The sequence below is a fragment of the Doryrhamphus excisus genome, linkage group LG6 (genome assembly GCF_037039965.1).
Source record: "Doryrhamphus excisus strain RoL-2023G ecotype Guam linkage group LG6, RoL_Dexc_Guam_v1.1, whole genome shotgun sequence".
Taxonomy (NCBI): domain Eukaryota; kingdom Metazoa; phylum Chordata; class Actinopteri; order Syngnathiformes; family Syngnathidae; genus Doryrhamphus; species Doryrhamphus excisus.
This window is the reverse complement of record NC_136362.1, coordinates 5,898,885-5,926,556: the sequence shown is the minus strand read 5'-3', so window position 1 is coordinate 5,926,556 and position 27,672 is coordinate 5,898,885. Positions and strand designations below refer to the sequence as shown.

Genomic DNA, 27,672 nt, shown 5'->3' with positions numbered 1-27,672 from the left:
TAGGGTTAAGGTTAGAGTGGGGTTAGGGTGAGAAGTAAGGGGTAAGGGGCAAGGGGTAAGGGGCGAAGGGTGAGGTGCTAGCGTTAGGGGTTGGTTATGGTTAGGGTTGGGGTTAGAATTAAGGGGTAAGGCATAAGAGATAAAGGGTAAGAACAAGGTTAAGGTTAGGGTTGGGGTTGAAGGTAAGGGGCAAGGGTTTAGGGTTGGGTTAAGGTTAGGTTTAGGGTTAGGTTAGAGTCATTTTAGGATTAAGGGCATCTAATAACAACAGCCACTTTTATTATTGTGAATGCCGATCCCCAAAATTAGAGTAACTCAACATCAAAGCTGAACGGAGAGTTTGGAGGGGGAGGAGCTAGTCGTGTCCAAAAGAGACACTTTTACGGCCATGTCAATTACTAGAGGATTTGCGGAGGTCTACATTGGTGGTCCCGGTCCTAAACGCTACCGTACATTTGTAGAATAAGAAACAAGCTGAAGGCTGCCCTTTGGCTTGTGTGGAGGGGTCCACATTGGGTCCACACGCTTCACAAGAAATCCAACATGTCACCTGTTTACTGATGTCATCTCTTAAAACAACACCCCCCCACACCCCCACCGGCGCATCATCAGAGATGAGTGGCGCTTTATCGTGCTCATCACCGCCACGTCACAAAAATAAGCAGCATGTCCGTTACATTACGGGACATCGTGCGGTCGATAAGATCGTGATAGCGTGTGATAGCGCCACCTCGTCCCGCAGCAGGGTGATAACACGCCTTCACAAGCACGCACAGGAAGTCCTTACGTCATGCCGCGCTTTGGGGAGAATGAAAAGTCACGTTCATTAGGTCAGATGTTTTTCAATTGGGTGTTGGATTGAACGGCAGCTAGCTGGTCCCGTGAGGGAGGCACAAACCAGTTTGGACCAGTTCTTCCAGCAAAGTCGACGGTGAAGTAGGTCACTGGCAAGACGACGAGCCTCGGTTTCAGACGTTGACGTTCTCGCCATCGTCACTCAACAAGTGGCTGCATTCCAGCCTTTTTAGCCGGGCTGCTTCCTGCTAGCGGCTAAATGGACGCCTCACGCCCACAACGTTTGGTCTGTGAAGTCCCCGTTTCCTTGCAGCTCTCTCTGATTCCATGGAAACCAATGCTGTGTGGCCCCAAAACACCAGGGGGCGGTCCTAACCCCATGCGGCTAAAGGAAGACAATATAGGTACATGCTAATAGACGAATAAACTGTTACTGTAAGAAGCCAGCTCGTCACATGGCTAGCTAATCAGTAACTCAACTTAAGTGGCTTGTGCCCAGCAGGGATTATTCCATAGTTTGATTCCACATACTGAAATGCTATGGCTAGCATAACGTAGTTTGATGTAATTTGACATTTGGATGTGATTTGGACAGCGAGCAAAAGGACAAGATGGCGGTACAAGCTGTCGGGTACCTGGGCTCTCCCTAAAGCCTTGGTCACAACCAGACGTACGATTTTTTGGGACGTGCAATTTTTGGTGTTTCCCCACATCGCTGCGGTTTCTGCAACGTTCCAAAAATGAGCATATTGTGTGACGCTAACACAAAGGACACATGCTAGCCACATGCTAGCCATACAGACGATGCGTGAACCTAAAAATAACAGAAGTGCCGGTAAAGTTTGTTTGACGTGCCAAAGAATGTCTGCGGCCTTGTGTCTTTTTGCACGTAGACCAGCCATAGGAGCCCGTCCAACCGGTTGGGACCTCGGCTTCACAGATAAGGTGACAAGCACTGTCATCCAAGAGAAACTCGGAGCAGAGCAGCAGTTCTTCTGCATTGAGAGGAACCACATGAGGTGGCTAGGGCCTCTGGTCAGGATGCCTCCCAGATGCCCCCTGGGGAGGTATTTGGTAAGCGGTAAGAGACCTTGTGGGGAAAACAGGTCACATTGGTGAAACCACGTCTCTAAGCTAGCCTGTAAAGGCCTCAGGGTCTGCAGGAAGAGCTGGACAAAGCAGCCAAGGATGGATGGACCAAGACTGAATCTCAAATATGCAGATCCACGTTCATGCAGGAGAAATCTAGTTTCTGATCTCATAGTTCTCACTAGTCGATGAAGACCTGAAAGTGGGTCAAAGACCGAACCCCGGGCAGGTGGTGGACATCTTGTCAATTGCTGGCGTGCGTACAAGCGGTAAACACGACATAGGTTTAAATCACTGTCAAGATAGAGTTGGGGTCAGGGTTGGTCTACCTTGGTCTTAGGGCTTGGGCTTAGGGTCAGAGTTGGGGTCAGGGTTGGTCTACCTTGGTCTTAGGGCTTGGGGTTAGGGTAGAGTCGGGGTTAGGGTTGGTCTACCTTGGTCTTTGGGCTTGGGGCTAGAGTTGGGGTCAGGGTTGGTCTACCTTGGTCTTTGGGCTTGGGCTTAGGGTTAGAGTTGGGGTCAGGGTTGGTCTACCTTGGTCTTTGGGCTTGGGGTTAGGGTTAGAGTTGGGGTCAGGGGTGGTCTACCTTGGTCTTTGGGCTTGGGGTTAGGGTTAGAGTTGGGGTCAGGGGTGGTCTACCTTGGTCTTAGGGCTTGGGGTTAGGGTTAGAGTTGGGGTCAGGGGTGGTCTACCTTGGTCTTAGGGCTCGGGGTTATGGTTAGAGTCGGGGTCAGGGTTGGTCTACCTTGGTCTTTGGGCTTGGGGTTAGGGTTAGAGTTGGGGTCAGGGGTGGTCTACCTTGGTCTTAGGGCTTGGGGTTAGGGTTAGAGTTGGGGTCAGGGGTGGTCTACCTTGGTCTTAGGGCTCGGGGTTATGGTTAGAGTCGGGGTCAGGGTTGGTCTACCTTGGTCTTAGGGCTTGGGGTTAGGGTGAGAGTTAGAGTTGGGGTCAGGGTTGGTCTACCTTGGTCTTAGGGCTTGGGGTTAGGGTTAGAGTTGGGGTCAGGGTTGGTCTACCTTGGTCTTAGGGCTTGGGGTTACGGTTAGAGTCGGGGTTAGGGTTCGTGTTGAGAAACCCTGATCTATAGACTAGAACCCAAACATTGCCGAAAACTGAACCACAATTACCATTCAAGATGGAAACAATGTGACACCTGATGTGAGAGGACAACAAAAGTCATGAGCGCCCCCCTCCGACGGGTACCAGGGTACCAAACGGGGCGGCTCTAGAAACAGCTCAGTCTGCTGATTGGTGTCCAAAGAGTACCAGTAGTCACTTCCTCCACAGGAAAACATTCAGACAAGACACGTCAGGGTCCACACTTCAAGCAGACTGGGGGCACCCACTCACAATGATGTGACATCGCCCCCCCACCCCCACCCCCCCAACACCTCCAATGATGTACTTGAGGCTACAAGTTGAAGTCTTCAAGTCAAATCTTGCCTCATGTGTTTTACCACTTGAGGAATGTGAGTGTTTCCAATGAGGACAGGGGCGGGGGCCGATGGGGATGGGGGAGGGGGGGTATTGCAGCACCACCTGAGGCATGCTGGGTAATTAGACAGTTTTTTTTTTTAAAGAAATTACTTTGCCAACAAACTGTCCCCGTGCACTCCTGTTCACCCCTCAGAGTGAGTTATAGGCGTGACTCACCTTGCACTGCACACGTGTGTGCGCGTGCGTGCGTGCGTGCGTGCGTGCATGTGTGCGCGTGTGCATGTGTGTGTGTGTGCACGGCTTCAAAAAGCAAGTCAAGAGCGTTAATGTAGCGAGTAGCCCTGCAGCAGAGAGACCAAAAGAATTCACTTGAAGACCACTTGCATTCAGAGTGCTGCAACCGAGCGCCCCCGAACCCCCCCCCCCCCCCCCCCCCCCCACATAAAATGTTGCTAGTCATGCGCCCACACACACCTGCGCCACAAACCCCGCCCCTTTACACCTGTCACCAAGTGAGAAGCAGGGGTGGTTTCTAACTTGTGGCCCGCTCTGACCCCCGGGGACCCCGGCCCCCCCACGCCACAGCTCACAGCTCCTCCATGGCCATCAATGGAGCCTTAAATGAAAGCTATTATCCACTCGCACCGCCTCCCAAACTCATGTCCCATGAGGGTTTTTTGGAAGGGGGGCGTCCATTACGGGTCTTAAACATGGAGTTGAAGGGCGGTTGGGGGCGGGGGGCATCCATTACTGCTCAGGGGGATGTAATGCCCAGATGGCCAGGTGCTCCAAAGGAACCTGTCTCCCAGCCCCACCCCCAACACCAACACCACCGCCGAGGCAACAATCGCAGCTTTCATGGCCGCCCCACCTCGACCCGACCCTGCAGCGCTCCGGACCTGGTGGTCACAGGGGGCCGCTCAAGCGGAGCAAAGAGGAAGAGGAGCAGCGGGGCGGGAGACGGCTGGGCTGCAATGGAAACTTCCTTTTGGTGGTATTTATGGCGGCGTTTAGCAGCGAGGCGCTCGCCGTCATCTCCAAACGAAGCCTGAGCACGACCGCTGAAAAGATGGCCGCTGTTGCTCAACAGCTTGGCACGTCTGAGGCCCCTCCAGTACACGCATGCAGACATACTTCTACTTCGCATGACGCAAGTTTACTGGGAACTACGTGTCGGTGATGAAATGCGTCTGAGAAAAGTCTCATCACTTCCTGGTGATCGAACCAGCAACCGCCGATGGAGAAGTCGAGGAATAAATACATGAAAAACTCTGTCAAATTTTATACACAAAGTATAATGTATAAAGTATAATGTATAAAGTACCTGCTGTCAAAGACGTCAAGGAACTGGAAAAATGGCGTCCATGACATCATCTGGTCTACGGGGAAGGCATCAGGAATGGATGATATAAAATGTCACCTGGCTGGTTCCAATTGTTCTTAGCTACTCATCACCAACCCCAGCTTTTTTAGGAGAAGCCAGGAGCCACTGAAGGTAAAAAGATGGAGGCTAGCACCAGTCAAAAGTTTGGAGACACTTCTTTTGTTGTAAAAAATAGCATTTTTGCGACAAATACGCCACATATTTTTATGAATTATATTTCAAGGTAATTATGTTCCGGGACCATACCAAACCACACATGAACATCTCCTCACCCTGCCCCCTCCAAACCCTCCAGCCTGGCCTACATATGTCCTCCTTTGATTTTGGATCAACCAGACCCAATGGAGGCCATGTTTGCAGTTTTGCATTTCTCAGCAACTACGATGCATTCAATGTCGCATGTTGACATAGGTGATTGCATATTCATCAATTATTACCCACCGATGGTGAATAGCAAGTGTCATGTGTGGGAAAAAGATGGCCTACAAAATAACAAACAATACATATTTTTTATGGATTCATTTTTAATTAAGAACATAAAAAAATATTTTAATTCAATCGAAAATTTTCAAAAATTGCCAAATTTTGCGGGGCCATCTAGCTGAAAAAAAATTTATTACTAAATTTTCATTAAAATAAATAATTAACTAAATTTATTTAAATCGTTTTTTAACAAATTAATTCAATTTTCAAAATTGTAATTCCAAAATGTTGATTCAAATACTTAATCAATTAAATGCAAGCAAATTTCAACAAATTAAAATAAACTGGACAATTATTAAATATTACCCAAAAAATGTATCTATAATGAATGCAAGGAAAAAAAACGCCTATTTTGGGGAGAATACTTACATCGAAAACATTGTATTACTACTTTTTATTCAAATAATTAATTCATTTCATTTCATGTTTAAGAAAAACAAAATAGATTTTATTTTTGAAACATTGTAATTCCAAAATGCTTACCAAAGAAAAGATGAAATAAATGTAAGTACATTTTAATAAATATAATTTTAGAATGAATACATTTGACCCGGATTATCATGTAATTGTACATTTTTACCGACTTACAGTGAATAAAATGGCCTATTTTTTGGAGAAAAGCTATTTTAAATGACAAAAAAATATTCAGGTAATTCTTCAATTACCGTTCATAAAAAATGTAAAAACATAAATTAATACCATAAAAATGGAATTGTAAAAAGTTCACTCAAATAGTTGCTTAATGAGATGCAGGTACATTTTGTGTTAAATGTTTTATCATTTTTGCGGGCCCGTGAATGATGAATGACGACTAAGCGGGGCTCCATTTTAGCACGTTAGCACGTTAGCATGTGCTCCACAGCCTCTTATGGGTTGCTGGTCAGCAGGAGGAGGCAAAGATGGAGCTAAAAAAAAAAGGTAGATGGAGATGGACACGATAGAGGCGAGGCAGGCAGGAAGAGACGTGGCCAAGACTTTGATTGATGCCGGCGTTCCCTCTTTCCCCGCCCCTCGCCCCCCACCACCCACGCCCCTCAGGCAACGCTCGCTGCGGCGTGTCCGGACCAGCTGGAGTCAGTCTCAGGTAAAACTGGTCACCCGAGTCCTCACCTTCATCTCCGGGCCCCTCCCACTCCCCTTTCGCTCACCTGCCCCGAGGGCCGCGCCCCTCCCCCGCACGCGGCCCCACCGCAGCAGTTCACTTCTTCCACTTCCTGCAAACAAAACAACAACTTGCTCTTTGTTTAAAGTGATGAATTGTAAAGTTGTGAAAGAGCGACGTGGCTTTAATCCCGCATTTAGGAAGAAAATGCGGGAAAAGAAGAAGACAAGGCGGAGCAGCCGAGAGTGACTGAGCTACCATGCTAACACAATAAAGGCGCTTCCCCTGCGCACACTCCTCCCCGCTTCAACCTCGCCAGACGACAACTGGGGCAAAAAGACAAGGCTTTAAGAAGCTGGAATTCCTCCTTTTGGGGGGTTAAACGCCCCCCCCCCCCCCCCCCAACACACACACACACACCACCAACACCGCCACCTTTTTAAACCAGTTTATCCACATACAGGGCTCGCCGTTGGAGCGAGGCACCTGCCACTTCCTGGTTCACGGCTGGTGATCGGGAGGCGTTCGCGTAAACAAACTGTCTCGTTTGCCTCGAGTGTTGACAGGCGCGCATTCCCGCTTTGCATCCGAGCTTCACCTGCTTACGCAAGAAGGACGGCAGCGACATCCCTGACAGATCCCTGACTCGGGTTCAACGTCTTTTTCTCCGCGGCTTACCAGCCTGGCAAATACTCGGCTGCTGCTTTGGAAACCTGCAGGAGCGGAGAGCTGACCTCCGCCAAGGCCCAACAATCAAGAAACAGCCAACAAATGCTGGCTCCGTGTCCGTGTTCTTCTCCCATTTGCCCGTGCAATAAAAGACATAAAACATGCTGATGTCAGATGATGCATGACCACGTGGAATAGGGGTCACGGTGTGACCTTTGACCCGGTCGTCAGGCTAGCAGGCTGGAAAAGAAGCCACGTGTACATGACACAGCGGTGTTTTGACTTTCCATGCTAGCGCTAACGTAGCCAGGCGACTCTGGTGCATTCAAGGCCCGCCCAGCAAACTGTAACATTGTCACAGTTGAGGAAAAACGTGATCAGTGAAGCGTAAAGACATAAACGTGTCAAAAATGTGGCCCGTGTATGCTGTCCATTTTACTCATTACTGGTGCATGAAGACAAATATTTTCTTTCAATTCATGAATTACAAGTTAAAATTAATAAAATTAAATTAACAGAATTTTTCTGTATTATCGCATATCAGTAAATTTTCTCCCAGTTATGGTGAATTTTTGGAAAAAAATATATTTAAATGAAACATGATTGTAGTATTAAATTTTCAAAAAATACTTAATTAATTCAGAAAAAATGATGTATTTTCATGTAATTTTAAAACATTTATAAAAATACATAATTAATCATCCATCCATCCATTTTCTATATCGCTTATCCCTGAACTGGTGGCATAATTAATCAACTAAATGTAATTACGTTTTAATGAATTTAATTTTACATTATATGCTCATTTTTCCACCCTTTATATTGAGTTGTGGACTCCCATAGAGCAGCTACACACAATAACCCACACAGAAAGCTTTCTAGATCTTCCAGAATCTGCACCTATTCCAGCTGTATTTCCTTAGATTCGTGCTTCCCGCCCAAACAGTCTGTTTTAATTTGCTCCGGGCACGCCCACTCCACTGTGATTGTTCACACTCCCAAAGTGCTGTGAAGGAACCCCTCGCTATAATAGAGTGGGTACAGGAGTTGACCATGAATGAATAAAGTCTTTGGAGAGCTGGTTTAAAGGCGTTTAGGAGCTACTGGCAGCTCATGATCTACAGGCTGGAGACCCCTGACGTGCTAACCTAGCACCGATGGTGCGGTTGGGCTCAGAAGCCGGACGCTTTCTAGTGTCCGAAATGACTGCAGATAATGCTATCACGACTACTTGAAGATCATCACATTCTCTTGGAAAGGTCACAAATGGTCCAAATCCGAAGAGAAAAAGTGCCGTAAAAGGACGTTGTGAGCACTTTGCTATGGTGGCTTTGAGCTGAGGTTGACAGCTAATAAGTGAAAGATGTGACGTGGCTCCAGGCAACAACGTGGTAGGCAAATATTGCTCACATTCCTCTTCTGCCGGCTGATATTCCGGAGGAATTCACCTCTGACGCGCCTCGCCTCAAATAAAGTTACACTGGTGTTGCTACTCTATGTACTATTTCTCTATATACACACTATACGTATATATCACTATCACTGGGATATACAAGAGACGAAAAATTCTACTATTAATATTAAATTCACTCTTTCCTCTTAAACAATATTTGTACATTTTCTTCTTGGAATATTAGAACTCAATATTTTGACTTTATTCCCATAACATTTTGACTTTATTCCCATAATATTATGACTTTAATAATAAGCTAAATCATTATTTTTTAGATAATTACATGAAACTTTTACATTAAAAAAATATATGCAATAACATATTAAAATTAACTAACTTCAATTTAAAAATAGGTATTTATTTACATTGTAAACAGTTAGCATGTTAGCCTTTTATGACACCATTTGTTGTGTGTTCCGCTACATGCTAACAGTCTTCTCACGGTGATAGCAGGCTAACTTGTAGCTTTTTCCATGGCTATGCCGCATGTCGCGCCAGCTTCACGCATGCTAACAGTTAGTGCGCTAACAATCCCAAAGAATCTTGAGGGTTTGGCAACATTCCGACAGCAAGCCGTGGCACATTTGGTGTCGGGCAAGTCGAGTCAGCGCAGACGAGACGGCTAATCAGCACAAACGTCATTTCTATTCTAATGAGGACGCAGCAGGAATGAATATTTGGATATTATTGTTTCTCACTTTGGGGACCATGGACCATCCAACACTTCCTGGTCTGTGTGTGCAACAACTTCTAACTAATACACACATTATTATCACATGACCAAATATTACTTCATTACAGGCTTTGTGCTACCCTGGTAGACCTACTAGACTTTGGTGGGTTGGTAGGTTCTTGTTCTTGGTAGCGTCTGGTTTCTGGCCTACTGCAGTAGTAGAATTCTGAGACTTTGGTGGGTTGGTAGGTTCTTGTTCTTGGTAGCTTATGGTTTCTGGCCTACCCTGGTAGAACTACTAGACTTTGATGGGTTGGTAGGTTTTTCTTCTTGGTAGCGTCTGGTTTCTGGCCTACCCTGATAGAGCTGCTAGACTTTGGTGGGCTGGTAAGTCCTTGTTCTTGTTCGCGTCTGGTTTCTGGCATACCCTGGTAGAACTGCTAGACTTTGGTGGGCTGGTAAGTCCTTGTTCTTGGTAGCGTCTGGTTTCTGGCCTACCCTGATAGAACTGCTAGACTTTGGTGGGCTGGTAAGTCCTTGTTCTTGGTAGCTTCTGGTTTCTGGCCTACCCTGATAGAACTGCTAGACTTTGGTGGGCTGGTAAGTCCTTGTTCTTGGTCGTGTCTGGTTTCTGGCCTACCCTGATAGAACTGCTAGACTTTGGTGGGCTGGTAAGTCCTTGTTCTTGGTAGCTTCTGGTTTCTGGCCTACCCTGGTAGACCTACTAGACTTTGATGGGTTGGTAGGTTTTTCTTCTTGGTAGCGTCTGGTTTCTGGCCTACCCTGATAGAGCTGCTAGACTTTGGTGGGCTGGTAAGTCCTTGTTCTTGGTCGTGTCTGGTTTCTGGCCTACCCTGATAGAACTGCTAGACTTTGGTGGGCTGGTAAGTCCTTGTTCTTGGTCGTGTCTGGTTTCTGGCCTACCCTGATAGAACTGCTAGACTTTGGTGGGCTGGTAAGTCCTTGTTCTTGGTCGTGTCTGGTTTCTGGCCTACCCTGGTGGAACCGCTAGACTTTGGTGGGCGGGTAAGTGTTTGGTAGCTTCTGGTTTCTGGTACAATTGCTGGACTTTGGTGCATAGGTATGGTAATACTAGTCCTCAAAACGTTTTGCTTCCTAGTTCTGGTAGTTTCTGACCTACCCTTGTAGACATGGTGGTACTGTAAGTCCTTGTCCTTGATTGTTTCTGGTTTGCGGCCAACCCTGTCTGTCTCTGTCTGGTAATACTCATATCTCTCTTTGCCAAATGGCAAAACCTGTGCTCATGTTGGTATCTTTCACTTTCTTGGGGTCTGGTTGTTCTAGTCTTGGTTATTAGTCTTGTCACATAACCTTTTAGTCAGGGTTCTTCTTGGGTTCCAGGTCCAGTAGTGTCTGTGTTGCTAGTGCTAAAGCCGTTAGCATGATTACTGGCCTTTGTGTTGCTACTAACCAAAGTGCTTTTGGTAGCCAGCCTAGCCTGGTAGCATTGTGCCTCCAATTGTCATGCTTCTAGCCTAGCTTAAAAGCGTTTGTGTAGCCTGATAGCCTTCCGCTAATAACTCTCAGCCTCCTTTTGTGCTCATAAAGCTGTACAAAATAAAAGCTGGCTGACGCGTAGCCGCCGCCGGCTCTCTTCAAACATGGCGACCGGTGCCAGGAAGTTGTCATCAACACGGCTAAGCCGACGCCGGATCCCGGGAAGAGCAGCCAAGCCCCGGCGAGACAAACACCTGCCTGGTCCACCTCGTGGGGGATTTATGGCGCCGGTCGGCAGGTGGCCGCGCGCCTCGGCTAATTGCTGCTGCTTGGCTGCCGTGTTTGTTCGTAAAAAAAAAAAAAAACAACACCCAAAAAAAAAAAAAAAAAAAAAACGGTGACAGTTTTTGCACGCGGCTTCATGCAAATGTGCTTCTGTCATCTGGAAGATTCTCCAGGTGAGGTTCAGTTTGGCCTCGGGGTCTTTCTAGCTCGCTGATGGTTACGCAGGAGCCAATCGGCACCCGGCAGTCAAACGCTGAAATGTCTGCCATGATATTTATTGATAAACTATTCAACTCTTCATTGTACCTTGAACTCCTCCTTTACTAAACTGTTTGTTGTTACATGGGCCAACGTGATGGTTTTTATACCAAATATATTCATAATATCAACACAGGAATATATACATGAATCAATTACATGAAAATACAAATATATCTGTATCATTTGTTTTATATGTAATATATATATTACATTTTTTTTAAATACATACAGTATTTTTTATATTACTATTTATATATTTTATTGTATATATTATATTATTTATTAGGGGTGCGAATCTCAGCACTGAGAACGATTCGATACACATCCAGATGCACTGCCAACGATAGGATACTTTAACAACTTTTCTGGCGACATGATATGATACGATACGATATGATACGATACAATACGATGCAATAATCATTGAGTTCAAATCAATGCAATCCGATATGATATGATGCAATTTCTTGTGATATGATGTAATTCAACATGATGCAAATAAGCAAAGGGAAAAAGTGTAATCCAGTACGGTCCTACAAAAAGGATTTAGCTTTATTCCTTCTAGGCACTTGGCAGTAAATTCTACTAAAGTACTGGTAGTATTTTTTACTATGCACCACTTCTTCATCGTTCTTTTTGCCATCTTAAAACCGCAACAACTTTTCAATATCAACTTTCCTCCCAATTCCAGTTCAGTGGTTCAGTGGTGGAGTCAAACAATGAAAGAATAATTACTGCTGTAAAAAATACAGTACAGCAAAGTTAAAGTGACACTTTGAACAGTGGAATTAATGTTTGTTTATGTTCCTGACTGCTAACCATACTGCTAATATGAATAAGCTAGCAGCTAGGCTAATACAGTCGTGGGGAGCAGAAAGTGGAAAACAACTTATATCCTTTTTAAATTGCTTCACATTTCACAAAGAAGCCAACTCTGCTGTTCTAACGTCACCTGCTGTGATGAACACTCGTTCAGGGAGGGGGGGACACTTGTTGGGGAGGACAAATAGCTCCTGGACAATTAGCAAAGAAGCTGAAGATCACTGACCTGATTTGCTTGGTTCCTCCCCGGTGTCCGACCAGGAACCAGATGGGGGGGTGGCGGTAGACTTGTCCGTGTTGGGGTGTCCCCATTTTTTGGGGGGGGGGCGTCTTCTTCTGCCGTTGTACGGCTTCTTAACGCGGCATTCTTTGCAAATGACGGACATTTTGTCGAGCTTTCCGTCGTTCTTTAAGTATCCGTAGTGTTTCCAAACATACCATTTAAACGTTGCGGGGGGGGGGGGGGGGGTAAATATAGAAACTTTATAGAAACTTCCTCGAACGTCCATACTGTTTTACTAGTAGTTGTATGTGCCTCACGGCTTCCGTCCTTATTCTATACAAAAGGCCGAATAATGATGGTGCATTCAGGGCCCCTGGGGAACAGCCTATAGTTGAACATTAATAAAACGGCGTTTGCATGGGATTTTACCGATACCCAACAAACGCACCGCGATGGATCTACATTTCACCCGTCATTTGCATCCATGCCCGGTGAATGATCGCGCGCATGCGCAGCAATGTATCGATAATATCGATTATTTTTCCACACCTTTGTTATTTCTATGTATATAATCATATTTAATCTATTTGTTCTCATTTGTATGCATGCACTCATTTCCTTTAAAAATGCAAAAAATATATAATAAAGTAAATAAATTAAAATAACTACTAATAAAATAAATTAATTAATTAAAACAAAAATAAAAATATATACTGTATGTTAACTAATACTAGATAAATATATTTATATATAAGTAAATACAAAAAATATACAAATAAAGAAAATAATAGAATCTGCATGTCTTTTATATTTGATATATATGATTATATCTTCAAATATTTATTTTATTATATAGAGTGGTGTGTAAATGTGACTGCCCCCTTTCTGATTTCTCACATTTTTGCCTAATTGTCACGTTTCAATGTTTCAGATCATTCAACAAATGTAAATATTAATAACAACTCAACACATTATTGACTTTTTAAATGAGGGAGGAAAAAACATTCCAACCTACAAAGTCAAACATAACTGGGATGAATTTAAAAAGCCATTTCGAAAGCTTTGGGACTCCAGCCAACCACAGTGAGAGCCATTATCCGCATATGTCTAAAATATGGAACAGCGGTGAACCTTCCCAGGAATTACCGGCCAACCAAAAAGACCCCGAGAGCGCAGTCACGGCTCATCCGAGAGGTCACAAAAGACCCCACAACGACACCCAAAGACGTGCAGGCCTCACTTAAATAGGTTGAGACCCCCCACGGGGACCCCCATGACTGCATGACAGAAGTTAAAATGATGCAATCTGCGCGTGTGTTGAAATATCTTTTCAAGATCCAGGAAACGGGAATAAAAGTGTTATTCCACATGAAATGAGTCAGCTGTGTTGATCAGGAGGAGGTTTGGATGAGCGCCGTCTTCATGAATAGGCCCACTGCAAGCACGTGAGCGTGTTTGGGGGGGTTTAGGCTCGTCATCGGCGAGGCCGTCCAAGAAGCCCCGGGGCAGCGCACTAAAAGAGATAATTATCTTTTATCTGCTATGTTGTGACGGGAGATTATGGTTGAAATTTACGATTGTTAAGGAGACAATGGAACGCCACGCGGCGGCGGCGGCGGCGGCGAGGCAAGGGGCTCCCCGACAAGCGAGGGAACTCCCACCGTGCCGCCGCGCCGCAGCCTTGAGGTCTTTCCCAAACAAAGAGATAAAAAGTGCAGCCTCTAAAAAGGAGACGTAATCCTGGGCTTCTTCTACTCCCTGAATTATCTTTAATCTGCTGTCATGTCACAGATTAGCGACAAATTGTTTGTCTTGTCCTCGTCGCTTCAGTTTTTATCTCATAAACGTTGACAAGATCATGTCGGGACTAATTAGTCCACATCTGAATAATCACTAAAACTTCTTTGCCCGTAAGATGATGCGTTCAAGTCCGGTCCGGAAAGTGGCATTTTGGAGGCCTTGTCATGTGACTACAAACGGCAGTAGCTTATTTTATGACGTGAAAGCTCATTCATTCATTTTCTACCGCTTATCATCACCTGGGCGGGGGTGCTGGAGCCTATCCCAGCTGTCTTGGGGGAGAGGCGGGGACTGGTGGCCAGCCAATCACAGGGCACATATAGACAAACAACCATTCACACTCACACCTAGCATGTTTTTGAAATAGGGGGGGAGAGTCCCCGGAGAAAACCCACACATGCACGGGGAGAACATGCAAAAATGGCCAAAGGTGGAATCGAACTCAGGTCTCCTAGCTGTGCTGACATGAAAGCTAATTTTGCGAATTGCTAAAGCTAATTTTGATAATTTTGCCTTATGCTTTCTGGGTGTTTAAAATACAAATATTTTGGGGTGATATACCCGTAGAGATCCCATGGGCTAGCTTGATAGCTTGATGGTGACGTTCCTCTCCAATTTCAGATTAACATTTGCAATAAAAGTGTGTAAAGGGACCATGAGAGAATGGACAAAAATATGCCCATAAAAATGTATATTTTCAAACACAGGGTTTGCTCCTCCCCCTCCAAACCTGCCTGTCTTGATGTTGAGCTCAAATTTCAGATCAGCATTTGCAATAACAGTGTCGATAAAAATGTTCTTTTTGGGCATCATCATTATATTAATGATGGATATTTCAGTGAAGTAAGTCTGACCTGACCCCCAAGTGATGAAGATGGACTATTCCAGAATGTGCCCCCCCCCCCAACAAATCTGTCATCATGTCGACCTGATGAGAGGCCGACGCTTGAAGGACAGAAAAATGCTTGCAGTGGAAAGACGCCTCGGATCAAACAGAGTTCAGCCCCCACCTGAGACTGTCCACTCAGGACGGGGTCAGGCGGGGGCCAGGGGGGGTCCCGTCATGGGGCAAATCTCCCACTCAATCCCTCTGTACACACACACACACACACACCATTCCCATCCCGGCAAAAACTATTAGCGGTGTACCCCTTGATGAACTCTGACCTCAGCTTCTGCAAGCACCTCCGATGCAATCCAAAATCTACAGGATTCTTGCTGTCACCACTCGTTGGGAATTTCTAAAAAGCCGTTTGTTAATCACAAACTTTTATTTTTAACAAATTTTTATTTTTATTTTTATTTTTATTTTTATTTTTATTTTTATTTTTATTTTTATTTTTATTTTTATTTTTATTTTTATTTTTATTTTTATTTTTATTTTTATTTTTATTTTTATTTTTATTTTTAAGAACATGATAAGCAGTAGCTGATGAGCCACCATTTGGGATAGAGCCATGAGCTACTATGATAATAATAACAATATCATAATCTATGATATTTTAATCATAAGTAAAAATAAATGTTGAGGGGCTGTAAATATGTGGAAGTTGATGTCATACAATAACCAATAACGTCCCTCGGCACTGTGATTTTTTTTTTCAACATTTTTCAAGCGCCCTATAAAAACAACTGGATCCATAGTCAACATAACCCCCCCCCCACACACACACACATCCACCCACCCAGCCCGAGCACGCTGACCCCCACGACCCCGCCGCTGTTTGATTTGTGCCTCAGCGGCGGCTGTTTATGCGCACACTTCCTGTTAGCGTTAAAAACTCTTCCTGTCACAGAAAGGGACAGCTCGCCATCACAGCGCTAACACGCCGACAGAGATGAAACTAGTTTTATTATTCTTCAAAGTGTGTGAATGGGGGGTGGGGGGTGGGGGGGGGGGGTACCAAACCAAAAAAAAAACAAAAAACAAAGCAGCCATATTTTACACGAGTGATTATTATTATTAAATTTTTACAACCATTCAGTCTGCATAACATAAAGAAATAATTCTACATCTTTGTTTCTTTGTATTTTTGGTACTCTGATTTTTACATACAAATAACAAATACAGGAACTTTTTTTCACAATGCATATAATCTGTGGGCGGGAAGAAAGTCTTACATGTGTGTGTGTGTGTGTGCGTGCGTGTGCGTGTGCGTGTGCGTGTGCGTGTGCGTGCGTGTGTGCGTGCGTGTCAACACAAACCAACAGGCCGAGACTTAAAGCACATCCAAAAATAAAAACAAAGGCGAGATAAGAGACACGCCGGCGTTAACGTTAGCATTACATTGAATCCAAGATGGCGGCGTGCGCCCCCTCCCTCCATCCCTCCCTCGCCCGGCGCCTCGTACCTTCTGACGGACAGCTGCCCTCCTTTTCCGATCAAGTCTTCATTCGTTAAATGTATTTGATACAATTTGTACAAACGTGCTCGCTCAAGAGCGTGTCCTGTTACACAGGTGCAAGACTGGGGGGGGCGGGGGCAACGGGAGGGGGCGGCAGGGGGGCTTGGTCCAAGTCAGTTTTTGGTGACCTTCTGATGGCTTTTTGTACACAAATGGAGTTCCTTATCTCGGGGGAAGGGGGAATCAAACGTCCCAGCCCTCCGTCCCGTTGGGTCAGTGCGCCCCCTCCCCCCAAAGTGATTTTATAAAAATAAGATCAACTGAAGATGACGGCCTGTCAGTCAAAGAGGGGCGGGGCTTCAAGGGGCGGGTCAGCAGAGGAGCCCCGGCTCCGGGTCACCTCTAGCCCATGGCCGTGACCATACTGGAGGGGTGGTGGGGGGCGAAGGGCAGGCTGGAGGAAGGGTGCATGGGGGTGGGCGTGGTCAGCATGTGGCCGGAGTGCGAGAAGGGCGGGAAGGAGGACATGTGGCGGGAAAGGGCGGCAGGGCTGAAAGAGCTGCTCTTGTCCATCAGACTCTTGGAGAAGTCGTCCATGGTGTCCTGGGACTTTTTGGACTTCTTGGACTTGCTGGACATCTTCCTGTTGCGGGTCTGGATGCCTTCCTTCTTCATGGTCAGAGGTCGGTTGATCTGCTCTCCAAAGGGACAGAAAAGAGGGCAGGTTAGTATGTTGGCGTCCATTTTGGGGGCGAGCCTGGCGGCTAATGTCAGGCTAGCCGATGGTGGAGACACGCGACCGCCAACTCCTCCTCGACCGCGTGCCCGTCGGGTCCCGGCTGCCGTATTGCAGTTTAGGTTTAGAAGGAGAGCGGGATGATGGAATTCCGGCTGTGGGCAGGATTATGAGGGGCGGGGGGTGGGGGCTCCCTGATCTTTCCGAGCGTTTCTTCCCGGGAAATGGGAACAGGGATTTCTTTCTCGCTCTGGCGCTGTCCGTCTGAGACGTTGGCATTTTTCGCTGACTCCAAAAGCCGAGCGGCCTCGATGATTAGGCCCAAGATCTGTAAGCCCCCTCCCCACGCGCCAGCAGTCCCCCGCCCCCCCCCCGATGTGGTTTGCCTCTGTAAGACGTGCCTCCATACTGACTTTCTGCGGATGCCGCTCTTTGAAGCTCCCGGGACGCTTGGGGCCGACGGACGGGAGCGCCGAGGCGGAGAACTGGCGGGGAGCTGTTAACCCCCCCTGCCCCCGAAACCGAAAACCTCATCACTAAAGCCGTGGCGACATGAATACGGGCGTTTTATAAAAGCATTTTCCCGTCTGGATGAAGTTATTGACTTCCGCCCGCATGTTGGGGGTTTGCTGCTGGATGAGTCCGACTTTTAGCAGGATAGGAATGGTACCTGCAACCACGGAAGGGCCAAATGGTTGCTTTCAAACCCTGCTCATGCTATTCCGTACCTGTTTTGTTTTTCTCCTGTTTTATGAAATCGCTTTAGCTGAGCTCGGAGCCGACGTTCCCGGACGTTTAGCATGTTTAGCAACACAAATGCAGGCGCGCCGCCCCCTGTCCCGGGGGCTGTAGGGTTTAAATGTTTTGTTTTGATGTGATGCGGCTTAGCATGTCGACAGCAATATTCCTACTTCCTGATAAATATCATCCTTTCCAAACATGGATCCAAGTTCCCTGTCTCGTAGATCCCGCATGGTCCAAACCAGAATCCACAGCCCCCTTAAATTTGATGATTTTTTAAAAAATCAAAGTATATTTTTCCCGCCCTTTTATGTTGATAATCTCCGTACTTGGAGTTTATTCATAGCACAGCCATCGCTGGTAAAGCTTACCTCACTCACGGTGCAACCAAAAATAACACGTCTTACATGTGACAGGATCTACGACACGGCACTGCCCACCCTTAAACCTTCCCAGCCCTAAACCCCCCCTAAAAGGAAAGATGAGCTGGTGTCGTGGTTTATTCCGATACCTGCCTGGTCACTTTGTGGTAGCACCGTGAGTGAGGGAGGCGTTTGCTTTGCTGCTATGAGAGAATGTTTGGTGCATCTCAATGAATCCATCTTTTCCAGCATTCCTGGGTTATCTGAGAACCGACGTCCAGTCCGGGTCTTTGGGAGTTAATCCGCTTTCAAGCGTGAAATGGGTCCTGAAATAACGTGGAAGATGGCGGCCGGGTTCAAGGTCGGTTCAGGGAGCTGATTCTGGAATATTCTTGCGAGAGGAACGCGGAGTGATTGGATAGAGTCGTGCGTGACAGCAGGCCGGCGGTGCGGGACGTATTCCCCTTTCCCCATAAGAGGAATATGTTACGTCTTTATTCCCGTTTCACTCGCTTGAACTACAACGGCCGCTTGATGGAAATTGACAGCTTTTGTGGCGGCCCACTCGGACGACTCCCTGGGGTGCTTTGAGATTGCGGATGTGAGGGGGTGGGGGGGGGGGACCCAAAGCGAATTTCAGGGAATGGTGGTCAGATGAAGGAGGGACGAGGAGTCGCCGCAGAAGCGAAACGTAGCGAAAAGGAGCGCAAGGCTCGGAAATTAATGGGATTTTAATTAAGCCCCCCAACCACCACCAACGCCCCCCCCATTAATATTCGCCAGCTCGACCCTCTCAGATTCACGCCGGCTGCCAATAAATCGTTCATTCGCTTTATCAGCGAGACTCGTGCTCTGCAGGGACAATTAGCACTCAGGGACGTGACGGGAAAACAAAGATGGCGTTGGGGGGGTGGGGGGGTGGCGAGGGGGGGTGACTCTTCCACACCAGAAACACACACTAACTCCAAACGCGTCTCCAACGGAATACTCCCGTCAGTACACTTCATTAAGTACCGATACTTTCTAACCGTGTACTGCTGTACCACGTTACGCTCGTTACTTCTTTGGCTTTTTAACCTTAACCCTAATCCTAGTCCTAAAGTTAAACCTAACCTTAACCCTAATCCTAGCCCTAACCCTAACACTAACCTTAACTCTAATCCTAGCCCTAAAATTAACCCTAACTAACCTTAACCCCAATTCTAGCCCCCTAACACTAACCCTAATCCTAGCGCTAAATTAACCCTAACCTTAACCCTAATCCTAGCCCTAACCCTAACACTAACCTTAACCCTAATCCTAGCCCTAAAGTTAACCCTAACCTTAACCCTAATCCTAGCCCTAACCCTAACACTAACCTTAACCCTAATCCTAGCCCTAAAATTAACCCTAACCTTAACCCTAATCCTAGCCCTAAAATTAACCCTAACCTTAACCCTAATCCTAGCCCTAAAGTTAACCCTAACCTTAACCCTAATCCTAGCCCTAAAGTTAACCCTAACCTTAACCCTAATCCTAGCCCTAAAGTTAACCCTAACCTTAACCCTAATCCTAGCCCTAAAGTTAACCCTAACCTTAACCCTAATCCTAGCCCTAAAGTTAACCCTAACCTTAACCCTAATCCTAGCCCTAAAGTTAACCCTAACCTTAACCCTAATCCTAGCCCTAAAGTTAACCCTAACCTTAACCCTAATCCTAGCCCTAAAGTTAACCCTAACCTTAACCCTAATCCTAGCCCTAAAGTTAACCCTAACCTTAACTCTAATCCTAGCCCTAAAGTTAACCTTAACATTAACCCTAATCCTGGCCCTAAACTTAACCCTAATTCTAACCCTAAACTTAACCCTAAACTTAACCCCAATCCTAGCCCAAAAATTAACACTAACCTTAACCCTAATTCTAGCACTAAAATTAAACTTGACCCTAAACCGAACCTGGAGAGGAAAACCCTAAAACTAACCCCAACCCTAACCCTGATTTTTGTGTACCCTAAGCCAAGCCCAAACCTAACTATGGTCCTAACCTTGTGGTGCAGGAAGTGTGTGTTTAGCGTGTGTTTAGCGTGTGTTTAGCGTGTGTTTAGCGTGTGTTTAGCGTGTGTTTAGCGTGTGTTTTGTCCGTGTGTAAACTTACATTGTGCAGCTTGAAGTAGAGGCCGCAGGCGTTGCACACGGGGTCCCCGTTAGCGTTCCGCCTCCACAGCGTGGTGGTTGTCGTCTGGCAGTTGGCGCAGGACGTTCCAGCGCGGCGGGCTGCCGACTACACACACACACACACACACACACAGGAAGAGAGCGTCACATGACCACGTCTAAGAAGCGACACAAGGCGCGTAGGACGCCTCCACATACGCCGATGCACACAGACACATGTTCCAAATGTTCCAAATGTTCCCGCTAAAGCCGACCAGGTTAGACATGGAGAAGGGGGTGTGATGGGGGGGGTAGGAGGTGTAAAAATAGCAGCAGTGTGTGTGTGTGGGGGGGGGGGTCAACATTTAGACAGGACATAAAAGAGACAGCCGTTCAATGTGAAGAAGGACCCTAGCTAGTCTCTGCAGCGCCACCTGGAAAAATCAGCCGCACAATCGGATGCGTTTCCAGCTTTTTCTTAAGAAGGGGGGGGGCTAGGCTAATTAAAGAAGGGGGGATATTTCGGGGCGGGGGAGCGGGGGCTTCGCTCCAGGCGGCTGCAGCCGAGCTTCCAGTGAAAGTGCTGATGGATTTAGCTGCCTGGATGCTTGACATTGACGTTCTAATCTCTCCCCTTTTTCCCAATCAATAGGCAGGTGAGCGCGAAGGACGCTGATTATCTTTCCGATGCTAAACACCAGGCGGACGCCGCTAATAACCTCGCCGCGTGCGCCCGGAATAAACATGTCATTCTACGTATATGCCCTGTTTTGCACCAAGTCAAAGCCTTTTGGACTCTTATCGCTCTTCCGGCAGCCTTTTCCCGGGAAGTCTGCTCATTTCTACGTGGTGGGGGGGGTTCTCCCGCAACCCTAACCTATACAGGAGACCCCCCACCCAGGCCCCAAAATGTGACGCTAAATGCTATCAGGTAGGATTTGAATGCAGGCCTGCACAGGGCGACAGAACCGATGACAGTAATAATACTATGAATAATAATAATAAATATAATAAACAGTGCAGTTCTGTCATAGTATCTGAAAGCAGAGACCTGCACTTGGCGAGTCAATTTCCTGCAGCTAATAGGCCTACTTCTTCCTGGAGAGGGAAACACAGAGAGAGAGACGCACATGTCATCAAGAGACAAGCGTGGCGCGTTCACGTACCAGCCGCCGTTTGGGCTTGATGAGGGGCCGGTTCTGGCCGTTCATCTTGTGGTACAGTCCGCAGGCGTTACACAGATAGTGACCCGTACCGTCCCGCCGCCACAGCGGGGTCGACGTGGCCCCGCAGTTCACGCACTCCCTGCCCTCTGCACAGGGAGGGAGGGGGGAAGGGAGCGCATGGCGGAGAGGGGGGGGGGGGTGGACGAGAAACACACACAGGAAAAAACACACAAACACTCGTTAAAAATAATACCTGGACTGGAAAGGACACATCAATCATGTCAGCACAGCTTTCCCTTCACTTGGTCGTGTGTCGGACAAGCACAATGTAGCCCGCCCGGCATGGTTGGGTTTACGTCTCTTAAAAAGCCGTCCTTTGGACTTGACCCAATGGAAGGAAAGAATGCTCAGAAGAAAATAACAATACATTTCTTTACTGATCCGTCATTCCGTCGGACAGGACTGGGATTTTACATTTTAATGTTTTTTATGTTTGTTTGTGTCAAATTAAAAAAAAACTTTTCAAGCACAAATAAAACCCCCAAAATGTCAAAAGCCATTATTAATGCCATGTGAGAAAAACAAATGATTGTGTAATATTTTTTGAACTCGTCCATTATTAAATTAAAAAAAAATGTAATTAATGTTTAATTTTTTAAAATCTCCAAAGCAAGTAAAAATATGGCGTGGGCCTGCAGATATATTTTCAATCCTGCGTTTTTGTTTGAAATTGGAAAAAATGTCCAAAGTAGGTAAAAATATGGCTTGTCATTTTTACACACAATAAACAATATATATATAGATTTATTGTCATTTTTTAAAACGACTAGCCTTTTTAGCGGCAATGCAGGAACCACGTGAAAGAAGAATTTAGACACAAAACGTAAACATCAGTGAAAAACGGCAGCAGGTCTTCGTGGGTCCTTGACACGAGCGTCTTCAAATACAGATCACTTTCAATCATTTCAAGCGGTGGCAAATAATAATCAGAATAATTGTTATTATTATTATTATTATCGTTGTCATTACTATTATTATTATTATTATGTATTTATGTCGTGACACGTGCAAGGCGGGACGCGCTCCAGCGGTTTGATTATAGCGCGCGCGTGTGCGTGTGCGTCGAACGCGAGAGATGGGCGCCTGCTGCGCGCGCTCGCGTGGCGCGACCATACACTTCCTCCTTTGTTTGTGTGTGCGCGCGAGGCGTTTTTTCCATTTTTCCTCCTTTTTCCTCCCTTTTCCTCCCTTTTCATCCCTTTTCATCCCTTTTCCTCCTTCCCACGCTGTGCGTGAAATGGACGCGGGACGTGTAATGTTGTTCTTTTTCCCTTTTATCTTTTTCCGTTTTTTCGCTTTTGTCTTTTCCCGTTTTCCCCTTTTCTCTTTTCCCCTTTCCACTTTTCCCGTTCCCAAATGCCTAAATGACACATTATCCTCGGCAGTAAAAAGCATCCCTGCGTGGAAATAATCACCCGTACGATACGCATCGACTAATCCTCCCCGTGAATGAGGAGAAGATATTAAGAAGCAGATATTAATCTGCTAATAAAAAGACGTCGCTAATGGGTGCGTGTTTTCCAAGCTCTCGCGGCATCTGTTCGCGGCCTCGGCAAAGCGGCTCCGTGACGCGACGGTAACGAGATTATCGCCAGCATCGGAGAAGCCGTGCGGCCTTTTCCCGTCAATGGGCGGTTTTCCCCGTTCGGACGCGCAGGTGTGATCGCCGCGGGGTGGGGGGTCAGTGTGGGGGGGTCAGTGTGGGGTGCAACATGGCTGCAATAGTAGAAGCAAGAATGGAATAAAGCGCACGCCTACCTGAACAGGACCTTGTTTTTGGTCTTGTTTTGGAACCATAACTAGAAGAGGACCCACCTATCAGGCTACTTGGTGGGAAGAGGCCTGGCCCGTATTCGGGGACATAGGGTGGGTATGTGGCGATGGGGTGGTGGGCCGAGGACGAGCCCGGCCCCATGGCCGCCACGCTCCTGCTGTGAGCGGACTCCAGCTTCATGCTCTCGGCCAGGGTCACCTGGTACTTGATGCACTCCTTGTCCTCCTGCCGCCCGGAGCCGCCGGGGCCCGGCGTGGAGATGCCCGGGTCCGGGGACACGTCCTTGGGAGGGGTGGGGGGGAAGGTGAAGAGGTGCGGGCTGGAGTGGCCGTTGGACGACGACGAGGCCGGGGGGTACACGGACAGGCCGGCCGGGGAGCCGTGGTGGAGGGGGTTCTTGGGGAAGGGGCTCAGGTTCCACGGGGACGTGCTGTGGTGGGGGCCGATGCCTTTGCTGCCCTCCAGCCAGGGCAGGGAGCCGTGCAGCAGGGAGGGCCGGCACACCTGGCTACCTGCGGACACCACTTGCTCAGTTCAACACGTCATGTTTGGACCCCGTCACGGCGGCTTCTTCGCTCGAAATGCAGGGAATTTAACCCGCAACCGCCGGTTTAAAAAGCGGCACAAATTGACATTATTAGCTCTTTCTTTTTTGAGGGGGTTACATTCTTTTGCATTATTTTACAAATACGCTAAATTCGTTATTAAAAATAATAATAATAATAATAATAATAATAATCCGACCGGGGTACTTACTGTGTGGAGGGGGAGGGTACCGCTGCACGGCCCGCACGGAGTTGCCGTAGTACGGGGAGACGTGGTTCCCCTGGCCGTCGATATTAAAGAGTACATCCACATCGTCAGCCAGCGGGTACTGCGAGGGGTCCATGTACGGGTGGCCGAGGCCCGAGTGATGAGAGCCGGGATGCTGCTCGTTCAGCACCGCGGGGTGGGGGCTCATCCAGCGGGGCTGGTCCGCGCTTACTTCCATGATCCTTGGCGTCTTCAAATGTTCATGCGTGGAAAAAAAAAAAGAAGAGCAGCGAGGAGCAAAATCCGTCTTCTTCTTGGTCGGACTTTCAGGTTAAAACATCCACAAGTCACCTGGACACACACACACACACACACACCGGACACGTTAGAGCGCTGGGGCGGTTCTGGCCCGGTTCGGCGGACGTCGGCTGGAGAACCCGGCCCGCATTACACGAGGAGGAGGAAGAGGAGGAGGAGTACGTCCAACATGGAGAGGAGGAAGAAGAAGAGTCCCGGGCGGAGATCCTCAACTCCCCCCAAAAAGTCAGCCTTTCTTGTTTTGGACTGGAGGGAATGATGTGATGTGTGAGGGGGGGGGCATCAACAGGTTAACTCTCTCTCTCTCTCTCTCTCTCTCTCTCTCTCTCTCTCTCTCTCTCTCTCTCTCTCTCTCTCTCTCTCTCTCTCCGTGTCCTCACACTGAAGGCATTCTTTCAGGATGGCGCCAGGCGGCTCAATGAGAGCAGACAGCTGTGGCGCGACGCAACTTAAGGAGGGTCCTGGGTGGGTGTCATCAGCCGAGGGGGGGAGGGGGCGGGGCCTGTCCTAATTGAAGCGAGCGCGCGCGCGGGGGTTGCAGGGGACACTCGCGGAGTGTCTCGGTGCCACTTCTGGACGATTCCGGAGCAAAAAAAGGATGATGTCGGCCCTTTAAAAGGGAGCAGCCCGGGTGCGCATGCGCGGGTTGAAACCTCTCCTCAAGGAGGTTGTGGTCTTGTCTTTTTTTTTGTTTTTTGTTTTTTTTTTTTTAATGTGAAAGTGCAGCGGAGGTGTGCGGTTCCTGTCTTCCGCTGCACGGCTGCGTCCTCTCGCGGTGCTTCAACTTATTCCACTCCCGCTGAAAAGTTCCACGCTGTCCACGTGCCCTGTTTATTTTCCTTTTTTTTACATGCTAATAAAGCTTTGGTTGAATAATAACAACAACTACCGGTGGGCGTTACCATGGTGTTGACGTCAGACGTCAATCAAATGAACGGCGAGTTTACAAATAAAACATCGAATAGGAAATAAAAACAATTACATTTTTGAAAATGTTTTGTTTGAAATTAATCGGAGGAGGCTATTGGGTGTGACGTCACGGTGGTGTAAACATCCCGGAAGTGAGGAGTATACACACACACACACACACACACACACACACACGGATTTGGGCCCAGCAGCCAATCGTGTTGTGATCCAGATCGATCCGGCAGATCCTAAAGTGGGCAGGGAGGCGGGCCAAGTCAAACGGGGCCCTAAATCCAGATTAGGATTTTGGTAGCCTTTTTGGGAGTCAAATAAACATCTAAAAACAACATGGCCGAAAGGGGCCATTTCAATCTGACGTCTTTTGGTTTTATGGGGGAGGCTTTGGATGCTCCCTGTGGCCATGGAGACCCGAGTGGACGATTCCACTGGATGAAATGCTACTGATAAGGCGTGTGTGTGTGTGTGTGTGTGTGTGTGTGTACTTGGCCTTGTGGCGGTTCCTTAGCAGCCAACCATCAGCGGGATGAGAAGAAGACAAGAAGACAACACAAGACCAGCAGCCCGGGAAACATTTTAAACTGCTTTTCAGAAACGAACAAATGTTCGATTCCGTCATCTTCTTCTTCTCACACGACATCGATATGATTTCCACACGCTGTGATAAACCAAAAACACGCGTGCGTGGAAATAAAAGGCCGAGGGATGGTGAGTCAAATAAGACAATCTTTGCAGATCGGCTTCTTAGAAGGAAAGAAGGGCGTGAAGGAGGACACCATCTTTCTTTCTTTTTCTCTCTTCCTCTCTTTCTTTCTTTCTTTTTTATTTCTTTCTTTCTTTTATCTTTCTTTCTTTCTTTCTTTCCCAGAATCATCACTCTTTCTACTGTTTTGTGTCATTGTGAAAAACGCTGAGCAAAGAGGTGCATATAAAAACCATTTGATAAGACACAACGGCCATTAAAGCCTAAAGTATTTTAAATGTAAAATACCGTTATATTTTCATCATTTCATCATTTCATCATTTCATCGTGTGTGTGTGTGTGTGTGTGAGGACTAAAGAAAAAAAGGAAGGCATGCACAAGCAGAGCAGGTAAAGTCATATTTATATTTCATATCTTATTCTTCTTTCATAATAATAATAATAATTATTATTATTATTATTTTTATTATCATTATTACTGGGTCAGTCCTAATTTTAGCGGCAAATGAAGCCAGACGAGGCAACAATGGCGACCGTGCGCGAGGCTGCGTGCACGATGGACAGCCAGCCAGGCTCCACTGCATCGAACGTGACACTCATCATCAGCATTATATTATTAATAATCATAATAATAATAAAAATAACACTAACCCTAAAAAAAAAAAAAAACCTTCGATTCCCATCGATTCATTCTTGCCGGAAACAAATTCAACAAAAAGTTCCCGAGCGAGCGTTCGGTTCGAGACTCACACGCACGCGCATCATGCACATGCAGCGGCGAAAGATGCGTTGAAAAATCAAGTCAATAAATAAAAATAATAACAATAACATCAATATTTACATATTTTACTGACCTGCTTACTCGGCCCCCTTTTCCCCCCGCGAATGAGCCGAAGATGCACGAGCTGGCTGAAGGTCCGTGTGCACGAGCAACTAGCGAGCGGTGAGGGAGGGAGGAGGGAGGGAGGGGGGAGGGGGGCGCGTGCACGCCAAGGGTTGCTGCACTCGGCCTCTTCCGGTTTTGACTCTGCGGGCAAAATAGCGTCGTTATTTATCATATTTGGTACTTATTTTGGTATTTTAACCCATATATTTTTTTACCCATATATGTATATATATGTTTTTATATTGTATATATTTTTAACCCATATATATATATATATACATATACTATGCATGTTGCTTAAGTAAACATACTTATGATGACTTATAATAGAAATATAAGTCATGGGCCTACTAATTTATATGAATTATTTCAATATATAATTATATTGTTTCACATGTTATTTTGTATTTTATTTTATAAATATGAAAGCCAGGCCTACCCGTATCTATATATTCGTACCTGGTACCAGGTACCAGGTACCTGGTACCAGGTAGATCGATATTCGATGTGACCTTCAGGTGCATTAAAACGAAATACGCGTTCCGAAAAAAGTCCCAATTCGCCAAGGTCGACGGCTTTAGCGGCACTCACGTGACGTTCTCATCCTTCCCGAGTCCTCGTGACCCGCGGCGGAGTGCGGCCATGTTGGAGGCGGGAAAAGGGGGCGGGAGTGGGGGGGTGGGGGTGGAGTGGCGGTGCTCTCTGTGAAGGAGAATGTAAAGTGATCACACCCCAATCTATCTTTGAGGGAGAAATTGAATTAAAGTCATAAATTAATTGGCTGTATAAAGTGGCGCCAAATGAATAATTCGCTATTTCCACGCGCGCGCCAGCT

At 46.8% G+C, this 27,672-nt stretch overlaps 1 protein-coding gene across 9 annotated transcripts; it reads right to left on the bottom strand.

Annotated features, from left to right (window-relative positions):
- Positions 1–15,873: 15,873 nt before the first annotated feature.
- On the bottom strand, positions 15,874–26,710 carry gata3 (GATA binding protein 3). 9 transcript variants are annotated; one of them, XM_078791252.1, is made up of 6 exons: positions 24,008–26,321; positions 23,236–23,763; positions 21,507–21,563; positions 21,303–21,349; positions 20,253–20,378; positions 15,874–16,973 (listed from the first exon to the last, which is right to left on the bottom strand). In XM_078791252.1, exons 1-6 carry the CDS (start codon positions 24,240–24,242, stop codon positions 16,683–16,685), a joined length of 1,284 nt encoding a protein of 427 aa, XP_078647378.1. In that variant the 5' UTR covers positions 24,243–26,321; the 3' UTR covers positions 15,874–16,682. The 9 variants fall into 9 exon arrangements, with proteins under 9 accessions (XP_078647378.1, XP_078647380.1, XP_078647385.1 ...); XM_078791254.1 differs by having other exon boundaries at positions 23,293–23,763; XM_078791258.1 differs by having other exon boundaries at positions 16,800–16,978; positions 24,008–26,710.
- Positions 26,711–27,672: the final 962 nt, after the last annotated feature.

Coding starts and splice junctions, on each gene's coding strand:
- gata3 (XM_078791259.1), bottom strand. CDS start 24,242: ATGGAAGTAAGCGCGGACCAGCCCCGCTGGATGAGCCCCCACCCCGCG. Junction 23,764..24,007: donor GTACCCTCCCCCTCCACACA/GTAAGTACCCCG, acceptor TGGTGTCCGCAG/GTAGCCAGGTGTGCCGGCCC. Junction 16,974..20,248: donor CTTCAAGCTGCACAATGTAA/GTTTACACACGG, acceptor TTTGGAGAGCAG/ATCAACCGACCTCTGACCAT.